Genomic DNA, 27,991 nt, shown 5'->3' on the forward strand with positions numbered 1-27,991 from the left:
AAGTTAATAATCTGATAATTTGATGTGCAAATGTCTATTGACCATTTTTGACCACCAAATGGCACTTTGATCCCGCCGTGGCAAAAATTTAGCCTATTCTTCATTCCGTTTTTAATTTTTCAATCGGACAGAGAACGACGCTCTCTAAAAAATTGAAAAGCTATTTTTTTTTACTTTTTCCTCAATTCCGAAATGGGTGAACCTGTCTTTACCAAAAACTAATCAGCACATAGACGCCAAAACGTGCAGAAGGTTCTGAAACGTAAATATATGTAAACAATTTCATTTACGTTTCGTTTTTCAAATTACTATAAATTACCCGTGACGGAAATTCCAATTGGTGATCAAAAATGTACAATGAACATAAGAATACCAAATTGTCAGATATTTTAGTTTAGGATTTCAATATATATATATATATATATATATATATATATATATATATATATATATATATATATATATATATATATATATATATATATATATATATATATGAGTGAGTTCTTGAGGGCGATACATCAAACAAAGAAATTTCTTTGTTTGATGTATCGCCCTCAAGAACTCACTCATATATTTCAACATCAAAATTAACTACTAAATCATATATATATATATATATATATATATATATATATATATATATATACGTGTAAAGAAATGATTAAATTATCACGAAATAACAATTAATAAGTATATTATGTTAATTCGCCATGGTTTTATTTAATACTGAAAATAAAATAAAAAACAATTGAACAATTTTTAAAGCATTTTTTGCATAAGTTTCACCTTAACAAAGTTACAAAAAATGAACAGAGCTTCAATATTTCTGCACTTTTCTGCTAAATTCAGGGAAACGACTCGGCCGATTGTGGTGAAAAAATAATGATTTTCTGACTTCTACATCGAGAAGTTAAAACTTTGATGAGAAAAGAAAGGACCGGACCGATCAACTATAAATGATTCAATAAGTGTGTATATGGAATTTAATTGCTTGTAGGAATTTTGGAAAATATAAACAAATAAAAATTGATTACAAACAATTAAAATAAGCAAAATTGATCCCAAAATTTAAAAGGAGTAAGAATTAGACAACTCTTGAAAAAAAAAATTATTCTTTGAAGTAAAATTGAAGCTTTTCCATAAACTCAAAAAATCTGAATTGATGTTAAGTCATTGTTTTTGACTGACTGAAAGCAGAGTAAAAAGTGATTTGATTATTATTGGCAAGAATTTAATTACTAAAATGACCATTAGAATTTAATTACAAACTATAACAAAATATAATAGAAGAAATTGATCAAAAATAAAAAATAAAATTCTATTTGTGGCAGATGTTGGCCGATTCTCAGTCATGAACTTGATTATAATATTTCATAAAAATTGGTCAAACCATTTCGTAAAAGTATTGCAACAAACATCATGACACAAGAATTTTATAAGCATAGTATTTAGTAATGCACATTATAGTTTAGGTTTATTTAACAAATAATGCTATAAAAGTACTTCACTTATAAAAATATAAATATATTTAGATATATTGTACCAGTACATCCTTTGAAAGATTTACAGAAACTAAAATATTTAAATATTATAAATAAAATATAAATTTATAAAAATACTTGTCATTTAGGCTTCCATTTCTTTACAACTAATGCTTTACTAGGATCGCCTTTAATAAATCTAACCTTGTTATTAACTTCTTCAGTCCTAATGATGTTTGATTTCTTAAAATTATCTGATTTTACAGGAGACTTCACACTGTTACAAAATTTTACTTCCTTTTTAATAAAATTATCTTCCAAATTTTCCAAAGGTAGTAAACCTCCAATTTTTTTTAATATTGATGGTCTTTGTTTAGTTATAATTTCTGTTTCACTGTTGTCATCTATAGTATCTAGAATAATATTTTCCTTGTTCCTTCTTTCATGTACTGATGTTTCTGGTGTTTTGGATGTATTATATCTAGTACTAGAAAATTCCATATTTGGTAGTATAACAGCATCAGTCTTATCAGAAACACATTTCTTAGGATTAACGATAGTAGAAGTTAAGATGCTATTAGATTGTAAGCAAATAGTGTCCTCATGTATTTCAAAACTTAATGAAGGCTTAATAGTCATAATTGCTTTATTGTCGTTAATTGGTTTACTTGCTTTATCATCTGTGCTTATACATATAGTATCTTCATAAATCTCAAAAGCATTTGAAGGGTTTGCTCCATTGACATTCGAAGAATTAATGCTCGTAGATGAGATCAAAGTATTTTTAGGTTCTTCAAAAACTGAATTTTCATACATGTTAAAATTGCTAGAACTGGCAATACCTTCTTCAAAATAACATTTTGCTCCTTGATATATTGCAACAGTGTCATCAGGTTTCAAAATGTTTTTTTTTGAAATAGTATCTGATAAACAAGTTTTAGAATCTAGATTATTATGACCTTCAGAAAGATTAGGAAATCGACTATGTTTACTTTCAACACCTAAACTTATTGTATCTTCATAAATCTCAAAATGGTTACTTGATGTACTTGGAGCTTGTGAACTGGAAGCATTTACACCATCTGATAATGATGTATCAGCAGAACATACCTTATTTTCAGTTATTGCACATTTTTCTATATCTAAGTTCAAAGCACTTTCTGTTTCATTGGAAAATGAATTTTTGTCACAATAGAAATCTTTTAAATGTTCTGCGAATGAGTCGGCCTTCTTACCCTTTTCTGAATCATCCAGTAAACTTGATAAGTCAGTAGCATACTTGTTTGATTCAAAAACATTTTTATTTTCCTCAGCATCATTGCACTTAGATTTTGAATGTGAATTTTGGTTATCTTCTACCATATCTTTATTCAGTTCCATGTTATTAAAAATGTTATCTTCAAGCTTAGATAATACTGACGGATCAAGTTTTAAGTCAGATATATGCAATTTTAATTTGGATATTTCAGCAGCATATTTCATAGATTCTAATTTCCATCTACATGTACAAAAATATATTCATATTAAAATTGTTAAAATTGTTTATATGAATTATAGCATTAAATATCTCAGTAGTAAAAATAAAAAAGCTAACCTATGAATATCTTTGGACATCTTATAAATTTTCTCTTCAAGACGAAGTTTCTCAAAACATAATTTATCTATTCTTGATTCCGCTCTGGCTAATTCATTCCTGTGCAAAAGGCTTACATTATATATATATATATATATATATATATTTAAATGTTAAATAGGCACAACACAAAACTCAGACTTTTACACATTATTACATATATATAACCCCTATTTTTGGGTCATTGTACAGCACATCAGAATTCGTTTTAGAGGTACAGTTTCTTCAGCAAAGTATCGACCCGCTCTATATATATATATATATATATATATATATATATATATATATATATATATATATATATATATATATATATAGATGTAACATCTTCAACCAGTCTACGAATAACACACTATCCATTTGTGATTTTTTCAAATCAGTATTTTGTGAAAATATTGTGTAATTTCAAGTTAATGTTTATAATACATAGTGTAGTGCATTACCATATCCTAATACAATGGATTATTAAAATTTTCCAATTTAACACTAAGATCTACTAATTTTTCCACTGAATGAAGGCTAGGATTATAGCCGAAACGTATGGATTTAAAATAAATTTTTGAAAGAAATTCATGTTTTTTATTGATGTTATGCCCGATTATTAGACTTTGTTAATATATATATATATATATATATATATATATATACATACAGTAGGCCCTCGCTTTACACGGCACTCTGGATACACGGTTCCCATACTACACGGAGCTAAAAATCCGACATCCCTCCGACTACACGGACTTCTTATTACACGGTATTTGGTCAACAGCCCATAAGTTCGTTGTGCAAAAGGGTATTGATGTAAATTTTGTTATTGACTTTTATCTTTTAGACATGCCTGTTTATATAATAGCCGCCTAAGAACACGTTTGAGCTGACTACTGCGTCGCGCCAATTTTTGAATAAGGTGTCAATCGTGTCAATGCCCTACATGTCATTTCGTTCTACTTCAAGTGGTATTTCTTGGTCTCCATACAGCGCGATAAAAATGGTGCGATTTGTACCAACTCTGAGTCTCTCATAGCACGGATCCCATACTGCACTATGTAAGGTTCCATAGAACGCACTACGAATTAGCCTGAATTGTATGTTAAATACGAGTTTCTTATAGCACGGTTCCCATACAGCACGGTACGCACTTGCCGCGTAAAGCGAGGGTTTACTGTATATATATGTATATATATTAGGGTGGTCCTTAAAATGGTCATTTTCGAATTTCCTTGCTCCCAGGGGCTCAAATGGTTCCAAATAGATAAAAAACAATTCTCTGAAAGTTTTAGCTCTTAATATTATCGTTTAGATAGAGCGCAATTCAATCAAAGTTTTGTATGGAAATAGCATGGAAAATTTTTCAAAAATTTAAAAAATGTTTTTTAGATGTTATTTAGCGAACAAATGAATGAATAAAACTCATTCATTTGTCGCTAAGTTATACCCAAAACATTTTTTTTAAATTTTCAAAAATTTTTCCATGCTCTTCCCATACAAACTTTGATCGAATTGCGCTCTATCTAAACGTTAATATTAAGAGCTAAAACTTTCAGAGAATTGTTTTTAATCTATTTGGAACCATTTGAGCCCCTGGGAGCAAGGAAATTCGAAAATGACCAATTTAAGGACCACCCTAATATATATATATATATTTTTATATATATATATATATTATATATATATATATATATTATTATATATATATATATATAATTCTGTAACTATGTATGAATGATTAATCCTTCTAAACTATAATTCGGATTTTCATGAATCTTCCTGAAGTTTGTTCGGGAAATTTTCTAGACTTTTTAGATTCATAGAAATATAGTTAGATTGTAGAAATAAATGGAAAAAATTACAAAAACCGCTTATGATTGTTTGACCTTGAAAATATTTAAGGCATGGTTTGACATTAAACATTAAATTAAAAACAAATGAAGACTGTCATTTACCAAACATTTCTATTCACTTATAGGCTAAGGCAATATTAAAATATAATAAATTCATGATTATAAATAAGGAAAATGTTGCATTGCAGATTGCCGAAAAGCATATGAGATGTGCCAAAAATTAGAACAATATAAGATTTACAGTCAATATGCGTCTAACAGGTGATGCAGTCTGCGCATGCGTCTGTCAGTGATCGCACATCAAACTTAGCTACAATTCAATTTGACAGATTATTATTTTTTAACTTTTAAATGCAGTCGTGCTTTGCCTTACTTTACTAAATCACAATACAAAAATAATTTACTTATTCAAAAAATTATTAAGAAGTTTCATTGTGTCAAAAATTCAAATATTTCTCATTGGATACGGAATATTTACTCAAGTCAATGGAGCGTTTTGGGTCGGAATATTTTTAATGTGCTCCAATTTGCATGAAATTTTGGAATTAGGTTCATCTTACTATCAAGTTTAGAAGTGAAATTAATTTAGACTCCTTTGCCACTTTCCGGGGGAATGACCCTTTTCAGTGGTGCAATTGTATCTCTTTCAAAATAACGTCGGATATTGATAGAAGAACTATTTAGAAGAGAAAAATGTTTAATAATGTTTTTCAAAAAAAGCAATTACTTATCTAGTTACTGGCTACTAAAAATTTGTTTCTTTTTTGCGTTTTTCAACGTTTTTTGCTAATCTTCAAATATATACATTTTAACGAAAAAAATTATATCAATTAAAATCTTAATAAATCGCTATTTTATAGTTTTCTAACAACAATATTAAGCTAGATATGAATATAGATTTTTATAGTGCTCAAAATAAGCTTTAAAATGAGTACTTCTGCGTGTAAAATGAGTGATCTATCATGCAAATAAAAGACGCATACAATGTTTTTTTTTTTCATTTAAATCAAATAGTTTTGTGAGTGCAATTTTCACCAAAATTAAAAATAATCGTTTTACATCTAGAATTTACTTGGTTTAAGAGATCTTGATGGATTCTAGAAAATACCACAACTTTATTACAAACGATTTTAAAAAAACTCATGATTTCATAAAAAAAATGCATTTAAGAAAAGAACCAATTTCTCATTATTATATCTCTGAAAGAATATGTATAAAAGTATAAATATGAAAATTCAAGGTATTTTTCTGAGTAATTATTGCTTTTTAATATTTTTTTGTTACACAAATATTGCCAGAGGTATGATTGTTTAAGGAGTGCGTGGCTGTCCAACCAGAGGTCTTTAGAGCCCTTTAACCCTTCGCCGCTTCACAATAAGAGAAGTTACGGGGAAATTTATGATAGAGAAAGTTGTAGCTCATTTAATCACCTTGAAAATAGTATATTACAAGTTCTGATAAAATCAGAATTAAAAGAGTTATAATCCAATTAATGCGGGGGGGAGGGTGCTGACGGAGTGCAAATTGTTTTCACTTCTGAACTTAAGATTAAGATTAGCATATTCCCAAAATATCAAGCAAATTGGAGCACAGTAAATAAATTCACAGCGCATACGCTTTTTTCCTCTCCATTTACTGCAATAATTTTGTTGATCGTAGGTTGAATCACAATACAACAATGTATATTGAATTATTAGTGAGAAAAATGTAATTTAGATATTAAAATACTAAAAGCCAGTTAAAATATGGTACAAAATTATAAAAATTATAGGCAACATTATTGAAGCAAATATTTTGGGTAGAAAAATCCAAGGTGATATTGTACCTTTACCGCGCATGCTATATATTAATTTTTTCTGAATTTGTTATACTTTTTATGAGATTTAACTTCTCAACACGTGTATCTATAACACGTGTACAAATATCATTCAATTATGCATCCACATTTACAGGTATGACTAAAAACATTGGATAACACTTAAATGCATTAAAATAAATTGAGCTATTGGAAATAAAATTGTTCTATAAATCGCAGTGTATAATTTTTAATATACAATTTTAATGAACATTTATTAATATTTGTTAAATGGATAATGAACGTGTTAACTGTGGGAATTGAGAATAATCAATTGATTTGAAGCAGTTCTACATTTAACATCACTCATATATTGGGTAAATAGTAATTCGAAAACCAATAATGATTATTTTTAACTGAACGGTATAAATATTAGTATAGGATATTAAAAAAAACGTAGATGTGGATACAGGACAACGTCTGTCGGGTCATCTAGTCTCTCTATATATATATATATATATATATATATATATATATATATATATATATATATATTATATGAATTCTGATGTCCCGTGCATTGACCCACAGATTGGGTTGAATTTTGAAAAATTCCGTTTTAATCCATTTTGCTCCAATCGCGTCCGAATGTATAACAAACCCCAACTAACTTTGTAAGACCGATCCACCCAAGCTTATGGTTCACCCCCTGGAACCTTCCCTTAGAAGTCTCCAATACAAATATTGCAAAAAATCGTCGTTTTTGGTATTTTACTCAGCAAAAAATGTGTTTCTTAATTTTTTTTTTCAAATAATTCATACACACAAAAAAAATTTTTTACAAGAAAAATTATTAAAATTCTTCTTTGTTTCAATTTTTCCAATGCATTTTGTCTCTGCGCTTCTATGCTAGCTAGAGGCTGTTACGGCGACGATATTAGAGAGCCGTGCAAAATTTTCCAGACTTGAAACTAAAAAAAACTTTAAACAATAGTTTATGAGTTTTACATAGTTTTATTTACATATCTTATGATTAAATAAATTTTATAATAAGAATAAAATTTTTGGTCATGTTGAAGTATCCAAAATGAAGCAACTTTTGTATGAGGGACCTCTAAAGGGAGGCAGTGGCGTACCTAGGGGGGGCGGTAGGGTCGGTCCGCCCCGGGCGGCACTTACTTTAGGGCGGCATTTTTTAATTTACTTATAGTTGTAAAAAGCAACTTATTTATTTCATATTTATTTTCGTTCTTGAAATATAAATGATTATTAACTTTCGGAAGAAGTTTATGTTTTCATAAAAAAATCCGATTCGCTAATTTTATGTTTTCTCGGCGTTTCAAGCCATTCTGAATCAAATGAGACCAAATTTGGAAAAAGTATGTGTGTGTGTGAACAGATTTTTTTTCTCAAAAACGGCTGAACCGATTTCAAAAATTTTAAAGCCATTCGATGCATCTCGATGAGGACTAGCGTTTATGAATTTTGCGCGACGATCATCTAAGCTGTTTTTTTGTAAATCGCAGAAAAGTGAAAAAAATTTCGTCCACGTTTTAGTCCGAAATTTTGAATCAATTTTGAAAATTCAAATCTAAAGATATTGGTTGGGAATCAACCTGATTAGTTGTTGGTAAAGATCGGCCCGGCTGTTTTCTTGTATTGAGGTGTTAAAAAAAATCGACGATTTTTATGATTTTTTTTTACCACATTTAAGCTCATACTACCGAATCGATTTTAAAATATCAAAAACTATTCGATAGATATTATTATTATTATTATTATTATCTTACTATTTCCATTATTGTTATTTTGTTATATTTTATTATTTTTCTAGTATTATTTTATTATTCAGAAATTTTATTTATATTATTTATTAATTTTATTTTTATTATTATTTGCTTATATTTTATATCAAATCATATTACGGATATTATTTTCATGTAAATTTTATCCTTTGCACTTTTATTTATTTAAATTTATGTTATTATTTATCAATATTACTTGATGTTAATAATTTAGCAGTTGTAATAATTATTGAAATTAATATATATATATATATATATATATATATATATATATTTTATAGATGACCCGACAGACGTTGTTCTGTACCCACCTCTACGTTTTTTTAATATCCTATACTAATACTTATACCGTTTAGTTAAAAATAATCATTATTGTTTTTCGAGTTACTATTTACACCAATATATGAGTGATGTTAAATGTAGTACTGTTTCAAATAAAATGATTATTCTCAATTCCCACAAATAACACTTTAATTATCCCTTTAACAAATATTAAAATATGTTCCATAAAATTATATATTAAAAGTTATACACTGCGATTTATAGAACAAATTTATTTCCAATAGCTCAATTTATTTTATTGAATTTAAGGGTTATATAATATTGTTAGACATACCTGTAGATGTGGATGTTTAAATGAATGATTTTTTGTTTATTCACGGCTAAAACATTGTTTTTCCAAATTTATCACCATGTATTTATTGTCATAGCATAGATACACGTGTTGAAAATTGAAATCTTTCAAAAAGTATAACAAATTCAGAAAGAATTAATATATAGCATGCGGTCAAGGTACAATATCACCTTAGATTTTTCTACCCAAAATAATTGCTTCAATAATGTTGCCTACAATTTTTATAATTTCGTACCATATTTTAACTGGCTTTTAGTATTTTATTATCTAAATTGCATTTTTCACACTAATAATTCAATATACATTATTACTTAAGTTCATATTTGAAGTGAATTAATTTGTCAAATTTTGTTCACATGTGCTCTATTCAACCTACTATCAACAAATTTATTGCAATCAATGGAGAGGAAAAAAGCGTATGCCCAGCTAATCTTAATCTAAAGTTCAGAAGTGAAAACAATTTGCATTTCGTCACCACCCCCCGCATTAATTGGATTATAACTCTTTTAATTCTGATTTTATCATAACTTGCAATATACTATTTTAAAGGTGATTAAATGAGCTACAACTTTCTTTATCATAAATTTTACCGTAACTTCTCTCATTTTGAAACGGCGAAGGGTTAAAGGGCTCGAAAAACACTCCGGTTGGACAGCCGCGCACTCTTTAAACAATTAGAACTCTATCAATATTTGTGTAACAAAAAATAATAAAAAGCAATAATTAGTCTGAAAAATACCTTGAATTTTCATATATATACTTTTATACGTATTCTTTCAGAGATATTATAATGAGAAATTGTATTTTTTTAAATGGTTTTTTTATGAAATCATGAGTTTTTTGAAAATCGTTTGTACTAATGTTATGGTATTTTCTAGAATCCATCAAGATCTCTCAAACCAAGTTAATTCTATATGGAAAACGATTATTTTTAATTTTGGTGGAAATGGCACTCATAAACTATTTGATTTAAATGAAAAAAAAAACATTGTATGCGTCTTTTAATTGCATGATAGCTCACTCATTTTACACGCAAAGAAGTACTTTCTTTTAAAGCTTATTTGGAGAACTATAAAAACCCATTTTAATTAACTTAATATTGTTCCTAGAACACTGTAAAATAGCAATTTATTAAGATTTTTATTGATATAATTTTATTTTTATTGATAAAAAACGCAAAAAAGAAACAAATTTTCAGTAGCCAGTAACTTGAAAAGTATGTGCTTTTTTGAAAAACATTATTAAACATTTTTCTCTTATAATTAGTTATTTTATCCACACCCAACGTTATTACACCACTGAAAAGAAATGGCATCCCCCCGGGTAGAGCAAAGGAGTCTAAATTGTTTTCACTTTTGAACTTGAGAGTAAGATGAGCCTAATTCCAAAATTCCAAACGAATTGGAAAACAGTAAAAAAAAGTTCAGACCCAAAGCGCTCCATTGAGTAAATATTCCGTACAAAATGCCAACCATATGAATTTTTGACACAATGAAACTTCTAAATAATTTTTTGAATAAGTAATTTTTTTGTATTGTGACTTAGTATAGTAAGTCAAAACGACTGCAAATTGAATATTTGTTGAGCGCAGTCACTTATGGCTCGTCTCCTTTGCACGAATTCGTACGGCGAATCTGTTCGCAAAGTGCGCAAACAAAATTATTGCAAGCAAAAGCAAACCACGCGCAGTTGAGAACACGATTCGCCGTGCGCGTCATACGCATGCGCAGACTGTCAGACGCATGTTATATTATTTGCATCTTATATTATTTTAATTATGGCACATCTCAGCTGCTTTTCGACAATAATAATGTAGACATTACATTTTCTTTATTTTTAATCATGAATTTATTATATTTTAATATTGCCTTAGCCTATAAGTGAATAGAAATGCTTGGCAAATGACAGTTGTCATTTGTTTTTAATGTCAAACCATGCCTTAAATATTTTAAAGGTGAAACAATGATAAGCGGTTTTTTGTATTTTTTTCCATTTATTTCTACAATCTAACTATATTTCTATGATCAAAACATTCTAGAAAATTTTCCGAACAAACTTCAGGAAGATTCATGAAAATCCGAATTATAGTTTAGGAGGATTAATGAAACTTACATTGTTACAGAAGAATTTTATATATAAGATATATATCATGGTCTTATAGAACTTACTGAAATATTACGGCCTTACAATAAGTAGTTTAATTTTAAAAATTCATCAAAGTTTAAGAAAATGAGTAGTTTTTTGACGTTTGTTTAAATTAAAATTAGACGATTTACTTGGTATAACGATAGAGTACGTAGTCTTAATGAACATACTGAACCATTAAAGTCCTACGGAAACTGGTTTAATTATAAAAAATTATTGATTTGTGAGAATTTGCTTTTAGAAAATACTCCGAGTTAACGTGTTCGTTCGTTTTCAATTATGTGTAATAAATCCTCTCGGAATACTTTCAATCACTCATAAATTAATTTTTTTTTTTATTGATTAAGTCGATTATTTACACATATCGGGGAGTTCATGTAACTTGCCTCAAGGCAAAATACCAATACCAACTGGTTTACTTCTCTGTAAATATATATAAGTTACAGTATTTATAATAATCTATTTGAAAACATTTAATATTTCTCGAATATTTCATTACGTTACGGAAAGTTCCAGCAATTTGCCTTAAGGCACGATGCCATACACCACTAGTTATGATTATTATTATTGTCAATATTTGATTTATATAAATTATGATTAACTATATGACCACGAATATTATTCCACGATGTATATAAATGTATTTCAGTGTAAATTTTGAACTCTAATGTAAGAACAAGATAATAATTTTATTTTATTGTATTCGTTAAAATTCGTTGAATTCGTAAAAGGATTTTGTTCAGCGATTTTTTTTAACTAATTTTTTTTTTGATATCAGCTTATAAATGTTATTTCTTTTGAAAAGTTTTTATGATTACTTTGAAGTGATATATCAATATTTTTTTATATCATCATGATGAAAAATTGCAATTTTTCTTTTGAAAACCAAGGCCGGCGAAAGGCGGTTTGCCAGGTCTGCAAAGCCTTAGTGCATTATATAAATATGTTAACGAGTGCATACAAACATGTTTAAAAAATTCACTCTGTGTATTAATTAATGTTGATTGAATAACTTAATAATTTATTAACTTTCAGTAGGGTAAATTGTAATAATCGCAAAAACATCGAAAGTGAAAATGTTTATATATTTTTACGTTTCAAAGGTTTCTCAACATTTTGGCATGCCTTAGATAAAATGGATGTGTGTGTGTGTGTTCAGATACAAACTTTCGTCGACGATTTTAGGAACACGCGTCAACCGATTTGAATAATAAAACAAAACATTCGATTCGTACTGATAAAACGTGCTAATTAGATTTTGGAAAAGGCAGGTCTAGCCGTTTCAAAGATACTGGACAAAAAAAAATTGTAATTTAGTTTTTTTTTTTAAATTTTTTTTTATTTTGCTATTTTCACTTGGAAACATATTGCTATCTATATTTCCAAGCGAAAATTGCTGTCACTGCTGCCTGACAACAGGGCTGCCCCTTGGGGGCGCTGCGGCAATACAGGGGGGCGGTGAAAGGCTTTGGTCCATTTAAGGAGCGATGCTCAGTTGTGGGGGGCGTTTAAAGCACAAATGTAAAAAATATTAGAATATTAATATTATATATAGTAGTAGGAGTAGTATTTATTTGCTTATCTTTATGGAGCAAACTAAGAAGTTTCTGAGAACATATCCCACGTCTATATCTAATAATGAATAATAAAATATCCGCTAACAAAAAATTCCCCATCGGATAATGTTATAGAAAGAAATTGGAACAAATTACTATATATGGATTAATTTTGCATAAAGCATTGCATTGTTAACATTATTGGGTCGCGGAAAGAAGGATTTTCTCACGTTACTTTTGTTAGTCTCTCAGTTATTATAAGCTACAGGTATTTATATTCGTACTTTTATACCCCCTACACACCCCAAAGAGTCTCGGATTGAATCTCTGGTCAAATCTTGACTAAGTAGTATAGTGAAAACAAATGACCAGTCAACTGTGATATTTGCAGATTAAGCCGGCGTTGTGTATTGTTATTGGATAATATAATTTTATACCAAAAGCAGTTTTTTGTTCAGTAATAAATAGTGTCACGATAATTGTTAAGTATTATTGCTGTTGTAATTACATATGCTTGACAATTAATGATATCATGTATATTATATTTCATTCATTTCATTCTACATATAATAATGGCTGAATCAAAAAAATGTAGACAATATAATATCGAATATTTGAAATACGAGGGGCATGTAAAAAATAAGGTATACTATTTCAAACTATTTTTCTGAGGAGTTTTCCACTTCTGAAAACCCGCTTCGAAGAACTCCGCCATCACGCCCTTGCTCGGTCTTCTTCTTCGGCGATTTTGGATGGCTCTTTTGAGTTTTGTTAGTGTCTTGCAGTACCTGTCCGAATTTATAGTGGACCCTTTAAGCATTAACTCGGTAAGCAAGACACATTTTCGGTCCCAAAACTCGATGGCCTCCCGCTCCTTTGTTCGTCGTGAATGTCTGTGGGTCCTTCGGAGAACTCCCTGCACCGTTTGAGGACGTGCTGGACGCTGATGCAAGTTTTGCCATAAACTTCTTCCAACTGTCTATGGAGGTGTAAGCTTCTTCGCGTTCAAAAATCGAATGACTGAACGGATTTCACACCTGGCGGTGACGGCGATTACGCGCTCCATCGCGGATGGCTGTTACACTGGCACTAAGCTTTGCAGTGATCTTCCAGGTAGTTGTAATGGAGTGGCAAGGATTAACAATGAAAATGGTGTTGCCGGATTTCCCCTAGTATCTCGCGCGGCGAGTGTACAGCGTTGGGAACCTTATTTTTTACATGACCCTCGTATGGCTTTATTGAGTCGCCTGTAAATATTACATTGCCAATGTGTCTGATTTGTCAGAAAACTTTTTCAAATAAAGCTATGAAACCTTCTAGACTACAAGAACATTTGACTAAAATTCATGGTGATAAAATAGATAAAAATTTAAGTTATTTTCATACTCTAAAAGAAAAATTTAGACAACAACCGACAGTGGCAAAACTCTTTTCAACCACAATCTCTCAAGACGGCGATGGCTTGCTTGCTTCGTATAATATTTCATAAATGATTGCCAAGTCGGGAAAACTTCATACTATTGGTGAAGAACTTAATACCGGCCAATACGCTTACCCACTTTGGTCTGTCATTGAAAAATTTCTGATTGCATTTCCATCATCATACTTAGTGGAACGTGGATTCGGCGCTGCAACTAATTTATTAACAAATAAAAGAAACCGATTACAAATAGTCGATCGTGGTGATTTAAGATTACTTCTGACGAAGATAGAACCGAAAATTGCTAAATTGGTAACAGCACACCAGATTCATCCCTCAAATTAAAATTATAATGATTGTATCTTTATTTTGAATATAGTTTTATAATTTCAAACTTTGATGTTATAACCTTTTTTTGAAAGAGTAAAAAATTAATATTGATAACGTCCATTATTTTAATAAATAAATCAGCAAAACCTTTCCGTCAGCAGTGATGTACCAATTGTAATTGCATTTCATTACAAATATACCGGTAATATATCTGAAAAATTAAATGGTGCAATTTTTTTCTGAATGTTTTATGATTTATAGTCCAAGAGGCCGTGGGCGGATGACAGTATGTGTTTTACGACACCTGAGATTTTGTGCATCGATTCCTCTATACCTATCCTACATGAGATGGGGACTGACTGATGGGGAAGCCGAAACTGGCGGGCACAGCTACTGCGCAGCTGGTAAAGGTACCTTTTTTTCGCCCATATCCGAACCATTTTACGACGGTTGCCGTTTCGAAAATTTGAAAATATAATATTATTACTATCGTAAAATACCAATGGCAGACGATTATCGCGCGGTTAACATGGTGACAGACGATTTTGAAAATGCGGGAAAAAAATTTTTTGGAATGTATTTTATGATGTCTGCCATTTACATATTTTATTCCTTATAGTATCAAAACCTTATATTTATCACGGCAGACATGTACCTGGCGTACCAACATCAGCAGAGTTAAAAAACTCAGCTACCATCTGGCCTGATAGTATGCATAAATCTCCATGTTTTATACGGATATAAGCAATTTTTTCATAATGACAATAGAAATTAATATTTTAGTCTATATGTGACATTTAATAATGTTGATGAGCGGAAGAAAAGATTTTTTACGCTAAATTCATAAAGATTAAAGTATACAAACGATAACAACAATTATTGTAATCTTCATTCAATGTTTTCAATTTATTTTAATCTAATTTAAAAATGTTGTATAAAAATAGGGTTATACAATATTATTATATATATATATATATATATATATATATATATATATACAGTAGTGTTGTGCTAATATTTTTTTGCCGGAACCGGTTCTCATGTTCATTCCGGTTCCGTTCGAAAATGTAAGAAACAAAAATCATTACAAAACCCATTTTGTGCATATATATGTTTGTTCATTACAATAGGAACGTTTAATAACTATTAGTTAAATTATAATTTATAAAATTCACTTATTAAATCACTTTTTGTATGTAGCGATTTTTTTTTTTAATTTTTTTTGCCGGAACGCGTTCGGGCCAAAAATGATTTGCCGGAACGACGTTCCGGCGCGTTGCGGCCCGACAACACCACTGTATATATATATAAACACACACATACACACATATATATATATATATATATATATATTCTTTGTCATCATCTCGGAGTCATATATCTCTTTTGATGATTTCTCATCATCCGCTGAATCAGATTCTATAAAATAATAAGTCAATTGTAAAATCGTTTTTTTTTTCAGAGAATTGTAAGGTCTTTTTTTTCTGGAAAGAAGGCTGGAAGAAGGCTGGATTGAAATCACAACCAGTAAAAGCTTAACAAGAAATTGAACTTCTGGCAAACAACTAACCAGTTCACTTCGTAATGTTAATATATCTCTGGTTATTTTCAACCCCATTTAGCATCCAAATATTTGAATGACTATATTTTTTAGTTATGTCATATTACCAATATTATACTGATATTTTGCTGTATGGAAGGCTCTAATAGCAATATTCAAACGATATGTTACGCGCGTTTGTGTCAGGTTCTTCATGTGAAGTACAACAAAAATCTTCAAAACACGCGATTGCACATTTTTGATTATCAACCTTGTACAATTGACAGTCTCAAAAATTCAAATAAATTAACAAAATTTAAATAAAAAATATCGATCTTCAACAAGGGTTTGCTACACTCGGTTTACAGAAAATTTAACAGAAAACCACCTAAGATATTTGCCAAATATATAATGCAAAAAGACCTAATAACGTGGTTGTTGGAAGGTACAAACTATTCATTAATAACTATAAAGCTTACAACGTCAATGAACAATTCAGCAGAAAAATTCTAAATTTTGGTGCAAGTTCAATCCCGTACTTTATCAACAATTTTTAAGAGCCACTATAGCTATATTGAATAATGTCTATAACAAGCAACCAACATTGTAGGGCGCATTAAAGTATGGTCGGAAAATCTCGTCTTTATCAAACATCTTCAGTTTGATTTTCAAATAATTTTTATTTTACAATTGACTTATTATTTTATAGAATCTGATTCAGCGGATGATGAGGAATCATGAAAAGAGAGATATGGCTCCGAGATTATGACAAATAAATATATATATATATATATATATATATATATATATTAGGGTGGTCCTTAAAATGGTCATTTTCGAATTTCCTTGCTCCCAGGGGCTAAAATGGTTCCAAATAGATAAAAAACAATTCTCTGAAAGTTTCAGCTCTTGATATTAACGTTTATATAGAGCGCAATTCCATCAAAGTTTTGTATGAAAATAGCATGGAAAAATTTTCAAAAACTTTAAAAATGTTTTTTAGATGTAATTTAGCGAACTAAAGAATGAATAAAACTCATTCATTTGTCGCTAAGTTATACCTAAAACATTTTTTTTTAATTTTTAAAACTTTTTCCATGCTCTTTCCATACAAACTTTGATTAAATTGCGCTCTATCTAAACGTTAATATTAAGAGCTAAAACTTTCAAAAAATTGTTTTTTATCAATTTGGAGCCATTTGAGCCCCTGGGAGCAAGGAAATTCAAAAATGACCATTTTAAGGACCACCCTAATATATATCCAAGACTCTACCATTCAATATATATAAATGTATATATATATATAATATTGTATAACTTTATTTTTATACAACATTTTGAAATTAGACTAAAATAAATTAAAAAAATTGAATAAAGATTACAATAATTGTTGTTATCGTTTGTATACTTTAATCTTTATGAATTTAGCGTAAAAAATCTTCTCTTCCGCTCATCAACATTATTAAATGTCACATATAGATGATAACGTAGAATTTTACGTCGAAACGTATGGAAAAATAAAGATGTTTTAAAAAAATCTTTACTTTACTTATTTTTTACTTGATGTTACGCCCTCCAAGAAATCAATCATACATATATATATATATATATATATATATATATATATTATTGTCTATATTCTTATTAATTATAATTAATTATTGTCAGGACTCTAAATTAAAACAACACGGTGCAGTATTCTTTAACTTTTATTATAATATCTCACCAGTCCGTCTCTACGCGTTTCACTCTATATTACTCTGTTTCCGACTCGCATGCATTCACTTTGTTCGTACTGTCAATATTGCCAACTGCACACCTACTCTCAAGTCTTACCAACTGCACGGGACTGTCATGATCCGCGCCATATTCAAACATGCATTCAAACATTCACACAATATATTTCGCTAACAATATATATATATATATATATATATATATATATATATATATATATATATGAGTTTCAATCTTCAGGGCAATATATCAATTAAAAAATTGTGAAAATTTATAAAATAATATATCAATTAAAAGATAGGTTTTTGGTACTAATTTGTTATGAGTTTATTATCTGTAACACATATAAGTTTTATGTCTAACAAACTTATCTAGTTCATTGTCTCCAATTTCAGTCTTCCAAATTGTTCAATTATCATAGTAACATCATCAGTAAGAATTGAAGTGATAATGTCATCTACATAACGATAGTAAAAAATATGTTTATTGTAATTTAAAAAAACTGTATTTTCAAGAAGTTGTAAAGATATTTCTTCTAGGGATGGACTTGCTGGGGAACAAAATTTTTCGGATATTATGATCAACTTTTATTACTTTTCTTCATTTAACCATAACCAAGAATAACATTTTTAAAACCACAATCAAGAATAATAACCCCATAATTGCCTTAAGTTATTGTAAAATATGACTTTTTGTTGAACTATGAATTTAAATCTGGCAAACGAACTGGCCACAAGATAGTGACCAAATGTCCAATGTTACTTCCTAATATCTTACTTTATCAACTCTAGAGGATAAGCCCTTGAGGATAAACAGATTCTTATTAGGAAGATATTTATTGACAGATTCTTATTAGGAAGCATTTATTGATAGAGAAAGGAAATTGTACATTTATTATAATAAGAGATGGCATTTTTCTACATGTCTTTCATTCCAATAAACCTGAGCTAAACAAGATCAAAATTATTCTTTATTTCACTAATTTTACTTATTTTGGTAAAAGTGGTATCAGTATCAGCTTCACTTAATCAGGAAACATGTCCAATATTCATCTCTCATCATTTTACAGTATAATTAAGAAACAACCGACAAAAACTTTTTGGGTCTTATTTTTTTACTCTTTTTTTATGAAACTATCAAGAATTTTACAATTTCACAATTTTCATTATTATTAATTTAAAATGTGCCAACTTTTGATGAAACTTTCCGATACAATTTAGTGCATTTTTTTTAAAGGAAGCCTCTCAAACCTACCATTTTTGAAAATTTAAAATTTTTAAGCAATAGGTCCTAGTTCTTGAAAACTTGGGGCAATTGTGTCATTATTTTTGATTGTGGTCCTAGAAATGTTTTATGATTACAGATCTAAAGTTGAAATGAGGAAAATTATTGAAGATTAACGACAATAACCAAAAAATGGTAACATTTTAATCAAAGGTGTAAGTTGCACATAACAGCTCATAATTTTCAAAATATGTGTGATGTTTTTATTTCTAATTTTGTTCATGATAGTTATGATCAATACAATCACCCTGTTTTGACTTGACATTGAATACTTAGACACCATATATATATATATATATATATATATATATATATATATATATATATATATATATATTTTTTTTGAATAGTCTTGAATTTGATGTTGATATATATGTTTAATTTGAGTTTAATATTCGGGCGTAACATCAATAAAAATAGTATGAGTTTTTTTAAAAAATTTATTTATTTAAAATCCATACGTTTCGGCTAGCATCTTAGCCATCATTCAGTGGTAATCAAGTTAACTATAAAAATTGAAACTAAATAAATTATATGAAAGGAAATTTCATGGAAAAACAATAATAATAATAATAGTAATAAAACACTTACAATTTTGTATCCTAATATAGCATATGAAACCATTATTAATCCATGGTATGAGTATGTGCACATTGATAAGATATGTATTTTTTAACACAAACATCACAAATGGTAAAACACACTAATAATCATGATAACTTGACAAGTTGTCGAAACTATGTATTTACTCTTCGGAGTTTAGGATAGAAATGTCACAACTTTCTCAAAGTTCTCTCGAATATTAAACTCAAATTAAACATATATATATATATATATATATATATATATATATATATATATATATTAGGCTGGTCCTTAAAATAGTCATTTTCGAATTTCCTTGCTCCCAGGGGCTCAAATGGTTCCAAATAGATAAAAAACAATTCTCTGAAAATTTTAGCTCTTAATATTAACGTTTAGATAGAGCGCAATTCAATCAAAGTTTTGTATGGAAATAGCATGAAAAAATTTTCAAAAATTTTAAAAATGTTTTTTAAATGTAATTTAGCGAACAAATGAATGAATAAAACTCATTCATTTGTCGCTAAGTTATACTTAAAACATTTTTTTTTTAATTTTCAAAAAATTTTCCATGCACTTTCCATACAAACTTTGATTGAATTGCGCTCTATCTAAACGTTAATATTAAGAGCTAAAACTTTCAGAGAATTGTTTTTTATCAATTTGGAACCATTTGAGCCCCTGGGAGCAAGGAAATTCGAAAATGACTATTTTAAGGACCACCCTAATATATATATATATATATATATATATATATATATATATATATGTTTAATTTGAGTTTAATAATCGGGCGTAACATCAATAAAAATAGTATGAGTTTTTTTTAAAAATTTATTTATTTAAAATCCATACGTTTCGGCTAGCATCTTAGCCATCATTCAGTGGTAATCAAGTTAACTATAAAAATTGAAACTAAATAAATTATATGAAAGGAAATTTTGTGGAAAAACAATAATAATAATAATGGTAATAAAACACTTACAATTTTGTATCCTAATATAGCATATGAAACCATTATTAATCCATGGTATGAGTATGTGCACATTGATAAGATATATATTTTTTAACACAAACATCACAAATGGTAAAACACACTAATAATCATGATAACTTAACAAGTTGTCGAAACTATGTATTTACTCTTTGGAGTTTAGGATAGAAATGCCACATTTTTCTCAAAGCAGTTTTTAGCATGTGTTGATATTTTTTGGAAAATTTAAAAGGCGATGGGATTTTGTTATTTTTTAAGGAATTTTGACACGCTATTAAGAAACCACGTGTTCGTTTCGATAAGGGCCGTATTGTCATTGCGTTTATTTATGACTCTGTCGTTATGTAATTGTAAAAACAACCCCTCAGCGAATCTTCTTTTAATTGTATTCTCTTCAAAATGTAAAATTTTAGGGTTAAAAAAATCGATATTATGATTTAAATTTTTAATATGCTCAGTTAACATTGTTTTAAATTGCTTAGGATTTTTTGAATTATTTTTGTGTTGATTAAGGCGTTTACTCAGGTTTTGGCTAGTTTCTCCAATATAAAAGAGTTCGCAATTAGAGCAATTAATTTGATATACTAAATTCCTGAGGCGGTCAAAATTGAACTTAGATTTCATTTGTGTAAAAATTGAACTAAGGGTTGCATCACAATTACATACCAACAGAATGCCACATTGTTGAAATAGTTTTTTCCACGAGAAATATAAATCTTTTACGTACGGTAGGCAAATGACACCAGTATATGATTCTAAGTCTAAGCGGTTTTTATGATCTGTGAGGTCTTTTTGTTTGTTAAAAATGTAACTGCGTCTGTTATTTATGACCGAGTTGATTATGTTCGTAGGATATGAGTTGTTTTTCAGTGTGTTTATAACCAGGTCAATGTTCGTGTCCCAGAAGTTTTTGTCAGATAGTAATATGGCGTGGTCTGTTAAATTTATTATTGTCGCAATTTTCATTTTAAGAGGGTGGTATGAGTGGTAATTTATGTATCGTCCGGAGCTAGTTGGTTTCTGGTACCAGTTAGTAATTAGTCGGTGGTCATTTGTACGTATGAGTCTGATGTCTAGAAAGCTAATCGAATTCATTGTCTCTAATTCTACGGTAAACTGTAGTTTTTTATTAAAATTGTTAAAATTATCAGTAAATATGTTAATGTCTTCTTCCGGAATACAAGTAATGATATCGTCTACATTACTTGTATTCCGGAAGAAGACATTAACATATTTACTGATAATTTTAACAATTTTAATAAAAAACTACAGTTTACCGTAGAATTAGAGACAATGAATTCGATTAGCTTTCTAGACATCAGACTCATACGTACAAATGACCACCGACTAATTACTAACTGGTACCAGAAACCAACTAGCTCCGGACGATACATAAATTACCACTCATACCACCCTCTTAAAATGAAAATTGCGACAATAATAAATTTAACAGACCACGCCATATTACTATCTGACAAAAACTTCTGGGACACGAACATTGACCTGGTTATAAACACACTGAAAAACAACTCATATCCTACGAACATAATCAACTCGGTCATAAATAACAGACGCAGTTACATTTTTAACAAACAAAAAGACCTCACAGATCATAAAAACCGCTTAGACTTAGAATCATATACTGGTGTCATTTGCCTACCGTACGTAAAAGATTTATATTTCTCGTGGAAAAAACTATTTCAACAATGTGGCATTCTGTTGGTATGTAATTGTGATGCAACCCTTAGTTCAATTTTTACACAAATGAAATCTAAGTTCAATTTTGACCGCCTCAGGAATTTAGTATATCAAATTAATTGCTCTAATTGCGAACTCTTTTATATTGGAGAAACTAGCCAAAACCTGAGTAAACGCCTTAATCAACACAAAAATAATTCAAAAAATCCTAAGCAATTTAAAACAATGTTAACTGAGCATATTAAAAATTTAAATCATAATATCGATTTTTTTAACCCTAAAATTTTACATTTTGAAGAGAATACAATTAAAAGAAGATTCGCTGAGGGGTTGTTTTTACAATTACATAACGACAGAGTCATAAATAAACGCAATGACAATACGGCCCTTATCGAAACGAACACGTGGTTTCTTAATAGCGTGTCAAAATTCCTTAAAAAATAACAAAATCCCATCGCCTTTTAAATTTTCCAAAAAATATCAACACATGCTAAAAACTGCTTTGAGAAAAATGTGGCATTTCTATCCTAAACTCCAAAGAGTAAATACATAGTTTCGACAACTTGTTAAGTTATCATGATTATTAGTGTGTTTTACCATTTGTGATGTTTGTGTTAAAAAATATATATCTTATCAATGTGCACATACTCATACCATGGATTAATAATGGTTTCATATGCTATATTAGGATACAAAATTGTAAGTGTTTTATTACCATTATTATTATTATTGTTTTTCCACAAAATTTCCTTTCATATAATTTATTTAGTTTCAATTTTTATAGTTAACTTGATTACCACTGAATGATGGCTAAGATGCTAGCCGAAACGTATGGATTTTAAATAAATAAATTTTTAAAAAAAACTCATACTATTTTTATTGATGTTACGCCTGATTATTAAACTCAAATTAAACATATATATCAACATCAAATTCAAGACTATTCAAAAATATATATATATATATATATATATATATATATATATATATATAGTATAGAAGTTTGTTTGGAAAATTTTCTAGAATGATTCATAGAAATATAGTTAGATTGTAGAAATAAATGGAAAAAATTACAAAAAACCGCTTATCATTGTTTGACCTTTAAAATATATAAGGCATGGTTTGACTTTTAAAACAAATGACAACTGTCATTTGCCAAACATTTCTATTCACTTATATGCTAAGGCAATATTAAAATATAATAAATTCATGATTATAAATAAAGAAAATGTAATGTCTACATTACTATTGTCGAAAAGTCGCTTTGCCTTACTATACTAAGTCACAATACAAAAAAAATTATTTAGAAGTTTCATTGTGTCAAAAATTCATATGGTTGGCATTTTGTATGGAATATTTACTCAATGGAGCGCTTTGGGTCTGATCTTTTTTTTACTGCTTTCCAATTCGTTTGGAATTTTGGAATTAGGCTCATCTTACTCTCAAGTTCAAAAGTGAAAACAATTTAGACTCCTTTGCACTACCCGGGGGGATGCCATTTCTTTTCAGTGGTGTAATAACGTTGGGTGTGGATAAAAGAACTAATTATAAGAGAAAAATGTTCAATAATGTTTTTCAAAAAAAGCAAATACTTTTCAAGTTACTGGCTACTGAAAATTTGTTTCTTTTTTGCATTTTTCATCGTTTTTTGCTAATATCTTCAAAAATATACATTTTAACGATAATCATGTAATGAACAAAATTATATCAATTAAAATCCTAATAAATTGCTATTTTACAGTGTTCTAGGAACAATATTAAGTTAATTATGGAAATGGGTTTTTATAGTTCTCAAAATAAGCTTTAAAAGAAGTACTTCTGCGTGTAAAATGAGTGAGCTATCATGCAATTAAAAGACGCATACAATGTTTTTTTTTTTCATTTACATCAAATAGTTTATGAGTGCCATTTCCACCAACATTAAAAATAATCGTTTTCCATCTAGAATTAACTTGGTTTGAGAGATCTTGATGGATTCTAGAAAATACCATAACATTAGTACAAACAATTTTCAAAAAACTCATGATTTCATAAAAAAATCTATTTAAAAAAACAACCAATTTCTCATTATAATATCTCTGAAAGAATACGTGTAAAAGTATGTATATGAAAATTCAAGGTATTTTTCTGACTAATTATTGCTTTTTATTATTTTTTTGTTACACAAATATTGATAGAGTTCTAATTGTTTAAAGAGTGCGCGGCTGTTCAACCGGAGTTCTTTCGAGCCCTTTAACCCTTCGCCGTTTCAAAATAAGAGAAGTTACGGTAAAATTTATGATAGAGAAAGTTGTAACTCATTTAATCACCTTTAAAATAGTATATTACAAGTTAGGATAAAATCAGAATTATAATTTATAACAGTTATAATCCAATTAATGCGGGGGGTGGTGACGAAATGCAAATTGTTTTCACTTCTGAACTTTAGATTAAGATTAGCTGGGCATACGCTTTTTTCCTATCTATTTACTGCAATAATTTTGTTGATAGTAGGTTGAATAAAGCACATGTGAACAAAATTTGACAAAATAATTCACTTCAAATATGAACTTAAGTAATAATGTATATTGAATTATTAGTGTGAAAAATGCAATTTAGATATTAAAATACTAAAAGCCAGTTAAAATATGGTACGAAATTATAAAAATTGTAGGCAACATTATTGAAGCAATTATTTTGGGTAGAAAAATCCAAGATGATATTGTACCTTGACCGCGCATGCTATGTATATATTAATTCTTTCTGAATTTGTTATACTTTTTTAAAAGATTTCAATTTTCAACACGTGTATCTATGCTATGACAATAAATGCAATGTTTTAGCTGTGAATAAACAAAAAATCATTCATTTTAACATCCACATCTACAGGAAATATTGTATAACCCTTAAATTCAATAAAATAAATTGAGCTAATGGAAACAAATTTGTTCTATAAATTGCAGTGTATAATTTTTAATATATAATTTTATTGAACATATTTTAATATTTATCAAAGGGATAATTAAAGTGTTAACTGTGGGAATTAAAAATAATCATTTTATTTGAAACAGTACTACATTTAACATCACCCATATATTGGCGTGTAAATAGTAACTCGAAAAACAATAATGATTATTTTTAACTGAACGGTATAAATATTAGTATAGGATATTAAAAAAACATAGAGGTGGGTACAGGGCAACGTCTGTCAGGTCATCTAGTATATATATATATATATATATATATATATATATATATATATAATATGCATCAAATATCTACCTGGTTTTATCTAACACATCATATAAAACATTCACATTAGAATTCTGCACATTTTCTTTCTGTAAACAAGCTACTTTATCTTGCAATTCTTGAATTCGAATCTTGGTAGTAAAACAAAAATCTTCATAAGCCCCTATAGGTAAATAAAAAAAAATAGCCATAACATATGCAAGTATGTTCAGAAAACCATAACAAACAAAGAATTAAATTAAATTTAATCTGAATATTACCGATAAACTCAATATTACTATATCATATTTTGTTCATTTTCCATGAAAAATTCAATTTTTCGCATAACCTAATACAATTAAAATAAGTTTTCCATAAATGCAATTTAACAGTGCCATGTGTTACATACTAAGAAAATATTTGTTAACTACTACATACTGTGAAATCGATCATCCTCCAGGCCAATAGTCATTAACAGATCATTTAACTTTGTGTTAAAACTTATGACCTCAGTTCTTACTGAAATATTTTCTCTGATAGCTTTTGAAAACTGCCGTCTCATCTATAATTAACAATATGTATAGGTATGGCATTGCTATGAGCAAGTGCACTAAAAATTAAACCGAATATTTAATTAAATATCATACACATAGTTTTTTAGCCAAATAAAAATTATAGAAATTGTGTCATTTAATTCCCATTCATAATTATATCATGTATAAATATTTCCAGCAACAAATAATAATGTTTTCTTTTGTAAAAAATTAAGCATTTTATACCTCTATGCATGAAGCTTTTTGTTGACGAACAATATGTTCGAGTTTCAATCGTCTGTCATTTACTTCAGCAAATAGTGAATTACCTCTTTCCTCTAAAATAAATGTTATTCAGAAATTGTTTCCAATACATTTTATAAATGAATGTGATTAATTCAGCCTACCATGCTTTTCAATTGGTTTGCTATTTTGATTCACTTGTACTATAGATAACTGTTCTTGCAGTTCAAGAATATGTTCTTTTAATTGATCAATCTCGTGCTTTTTATAATTCAAGTTTTCTTTGGCACAAGAAGATTCTTCATTAAGAATATCGCACCTTTCCTAAAATAAGTTCAAAATAACTCATTCTATAGCATAGTAAACCATTATAAGAATAATATAAATATTATGTAAATAAAAATAAAAATATATAATTCAAATACAGCATTTTAAAAATTAAATGCTGTAAGAATTATATGATCTGAACATGAATCTAAATTTAATGGTGTACACAAATAAAACAAGATATATGTTAAACACACTTGTATATTTTTTCTGCAAGGCAAAAGAGACAGATAATTAACTAAAAATTACAGTATCAACAAAAGGAAGAGTGACAAAATTTCATGAAGGTAGTTTTCCATGTGATCTGTATCAATAAAAAAATATATTGCGAGCGATCGCAAATATAAATTTCATTGCAAAAAAATAGATACATGAAAATTACGGTAGTACAAAAAAATGCTTAAACAATGGCATTGAATAGCACTTATTAGTTAGTCATAATAAAAAAAAATACATAAATGATTTAATGTGTGTTACTTTTAAAGAAAATTTAATTCTTTGAACGTAGCGCCCAAACTTGTGCTAGCACTTTGTCCCATATAACACAGATTCACATAAGTGGTAGTTTTTTTTAACGTAACTACCGTGTTATACTTGTACTTGTATAAATATTTACCTTCAGCTGCCTATTTTCTAACATAGTATTATCAAGTACTTCTGTCAGTTGTAGCAATTTCTGCTCATTTAAAACTTTAATTTCCTCCAATTGTGTTTGATGTTTTAACTCCAATTCACTTACGGTATTTCGGGTCATAGATTTTATAGATTCTAATTTATTGAAAGTTTCAGCTAGTTTATCACGCAGCTCCTTATTCTCTTCGCAAACAGAATTATTGTGGGATTCATAATCATTCACAACGCCAGACAATTTTTCATTTTGTTGCTGTATAAGAGTGTCATATTTAAGAGTTAAGGCTTGAATTTTGTTCTCGTACGAATTCGTTATCAAATCCACTTCGCTGTAAAGATCATCCTGAACTGCTTTTAAGGCAATTTCACTTTTTCTCAAAGAATAATTTTCCTGCTCATACTTTTCACATTTTGCTTGCAAGTTTTTCAACACAGTAATTAGTTTGTCGCGATCACATAAAAAATCTTCACCGCATACATGATCATCCATTATTATTCAACTATAAATGATAAAAGAATAAAATTGTTGACAGCGATAAATCTAACGAACGCAACGATTTAAGACAGCGG

At 28.6% G+C, this 27,991-nt stretch overlaps 1 protein-coding gene across 1 annotated transcript; it reads right to left on the minus strand.

The window, feature by feature from the left end:
• Positions 1 to 1,625: 1,625 nt before the first annotated feature.
• LOC113375820 (putative leucine-rich repeat-containing protein DDB_G0290503) lies at positions 1,626 to 27,985 on the minus strand. Its single transcript, XM_026615768.1, has 7 exons — positions 27,408 to 27,985; positions 26,629 to 26,788; positions 26,468 to 26,559; positions 26,127 to 26,250; positions 25,740 to 25,872; positions 3,079 to 3,177; positions 1,626 to 2,982 (listed from the first exon to the last, which is right to left on the minus strand). The coding sequence occupies exons 1-7, from the start codon at positions 27,909 to 27,911 to the stop codon at positions 1,626 to 1,628; spliced, it is 2,469 nt and encodes an 822-aa protein (XP_026471553.1). The 5' UTR covers positions 27,912 to 27,985.
• Between the last annotated feature and the right edge of the window lie 6 nt (positions 27,986 to 27,991).

This window comes from Ctenocephalides felis, unplaced genomic scaffold (assembly GCF_003426905.1).
Source record: "Ctenocephalides felis isolate EL2017-DRISC unplaced genomic scaffold, ASM342690v1 CF-g0.4_SCAFFOLD_01886, whole genome shotgun sequence".
Classification (NCBI taxonomy): Eukaryota; Metazoa; Arthropoda; class Insecta; order Siphonaptera; family Pulicidae; genus Ctenocephalides; species Ctenocephalides felis.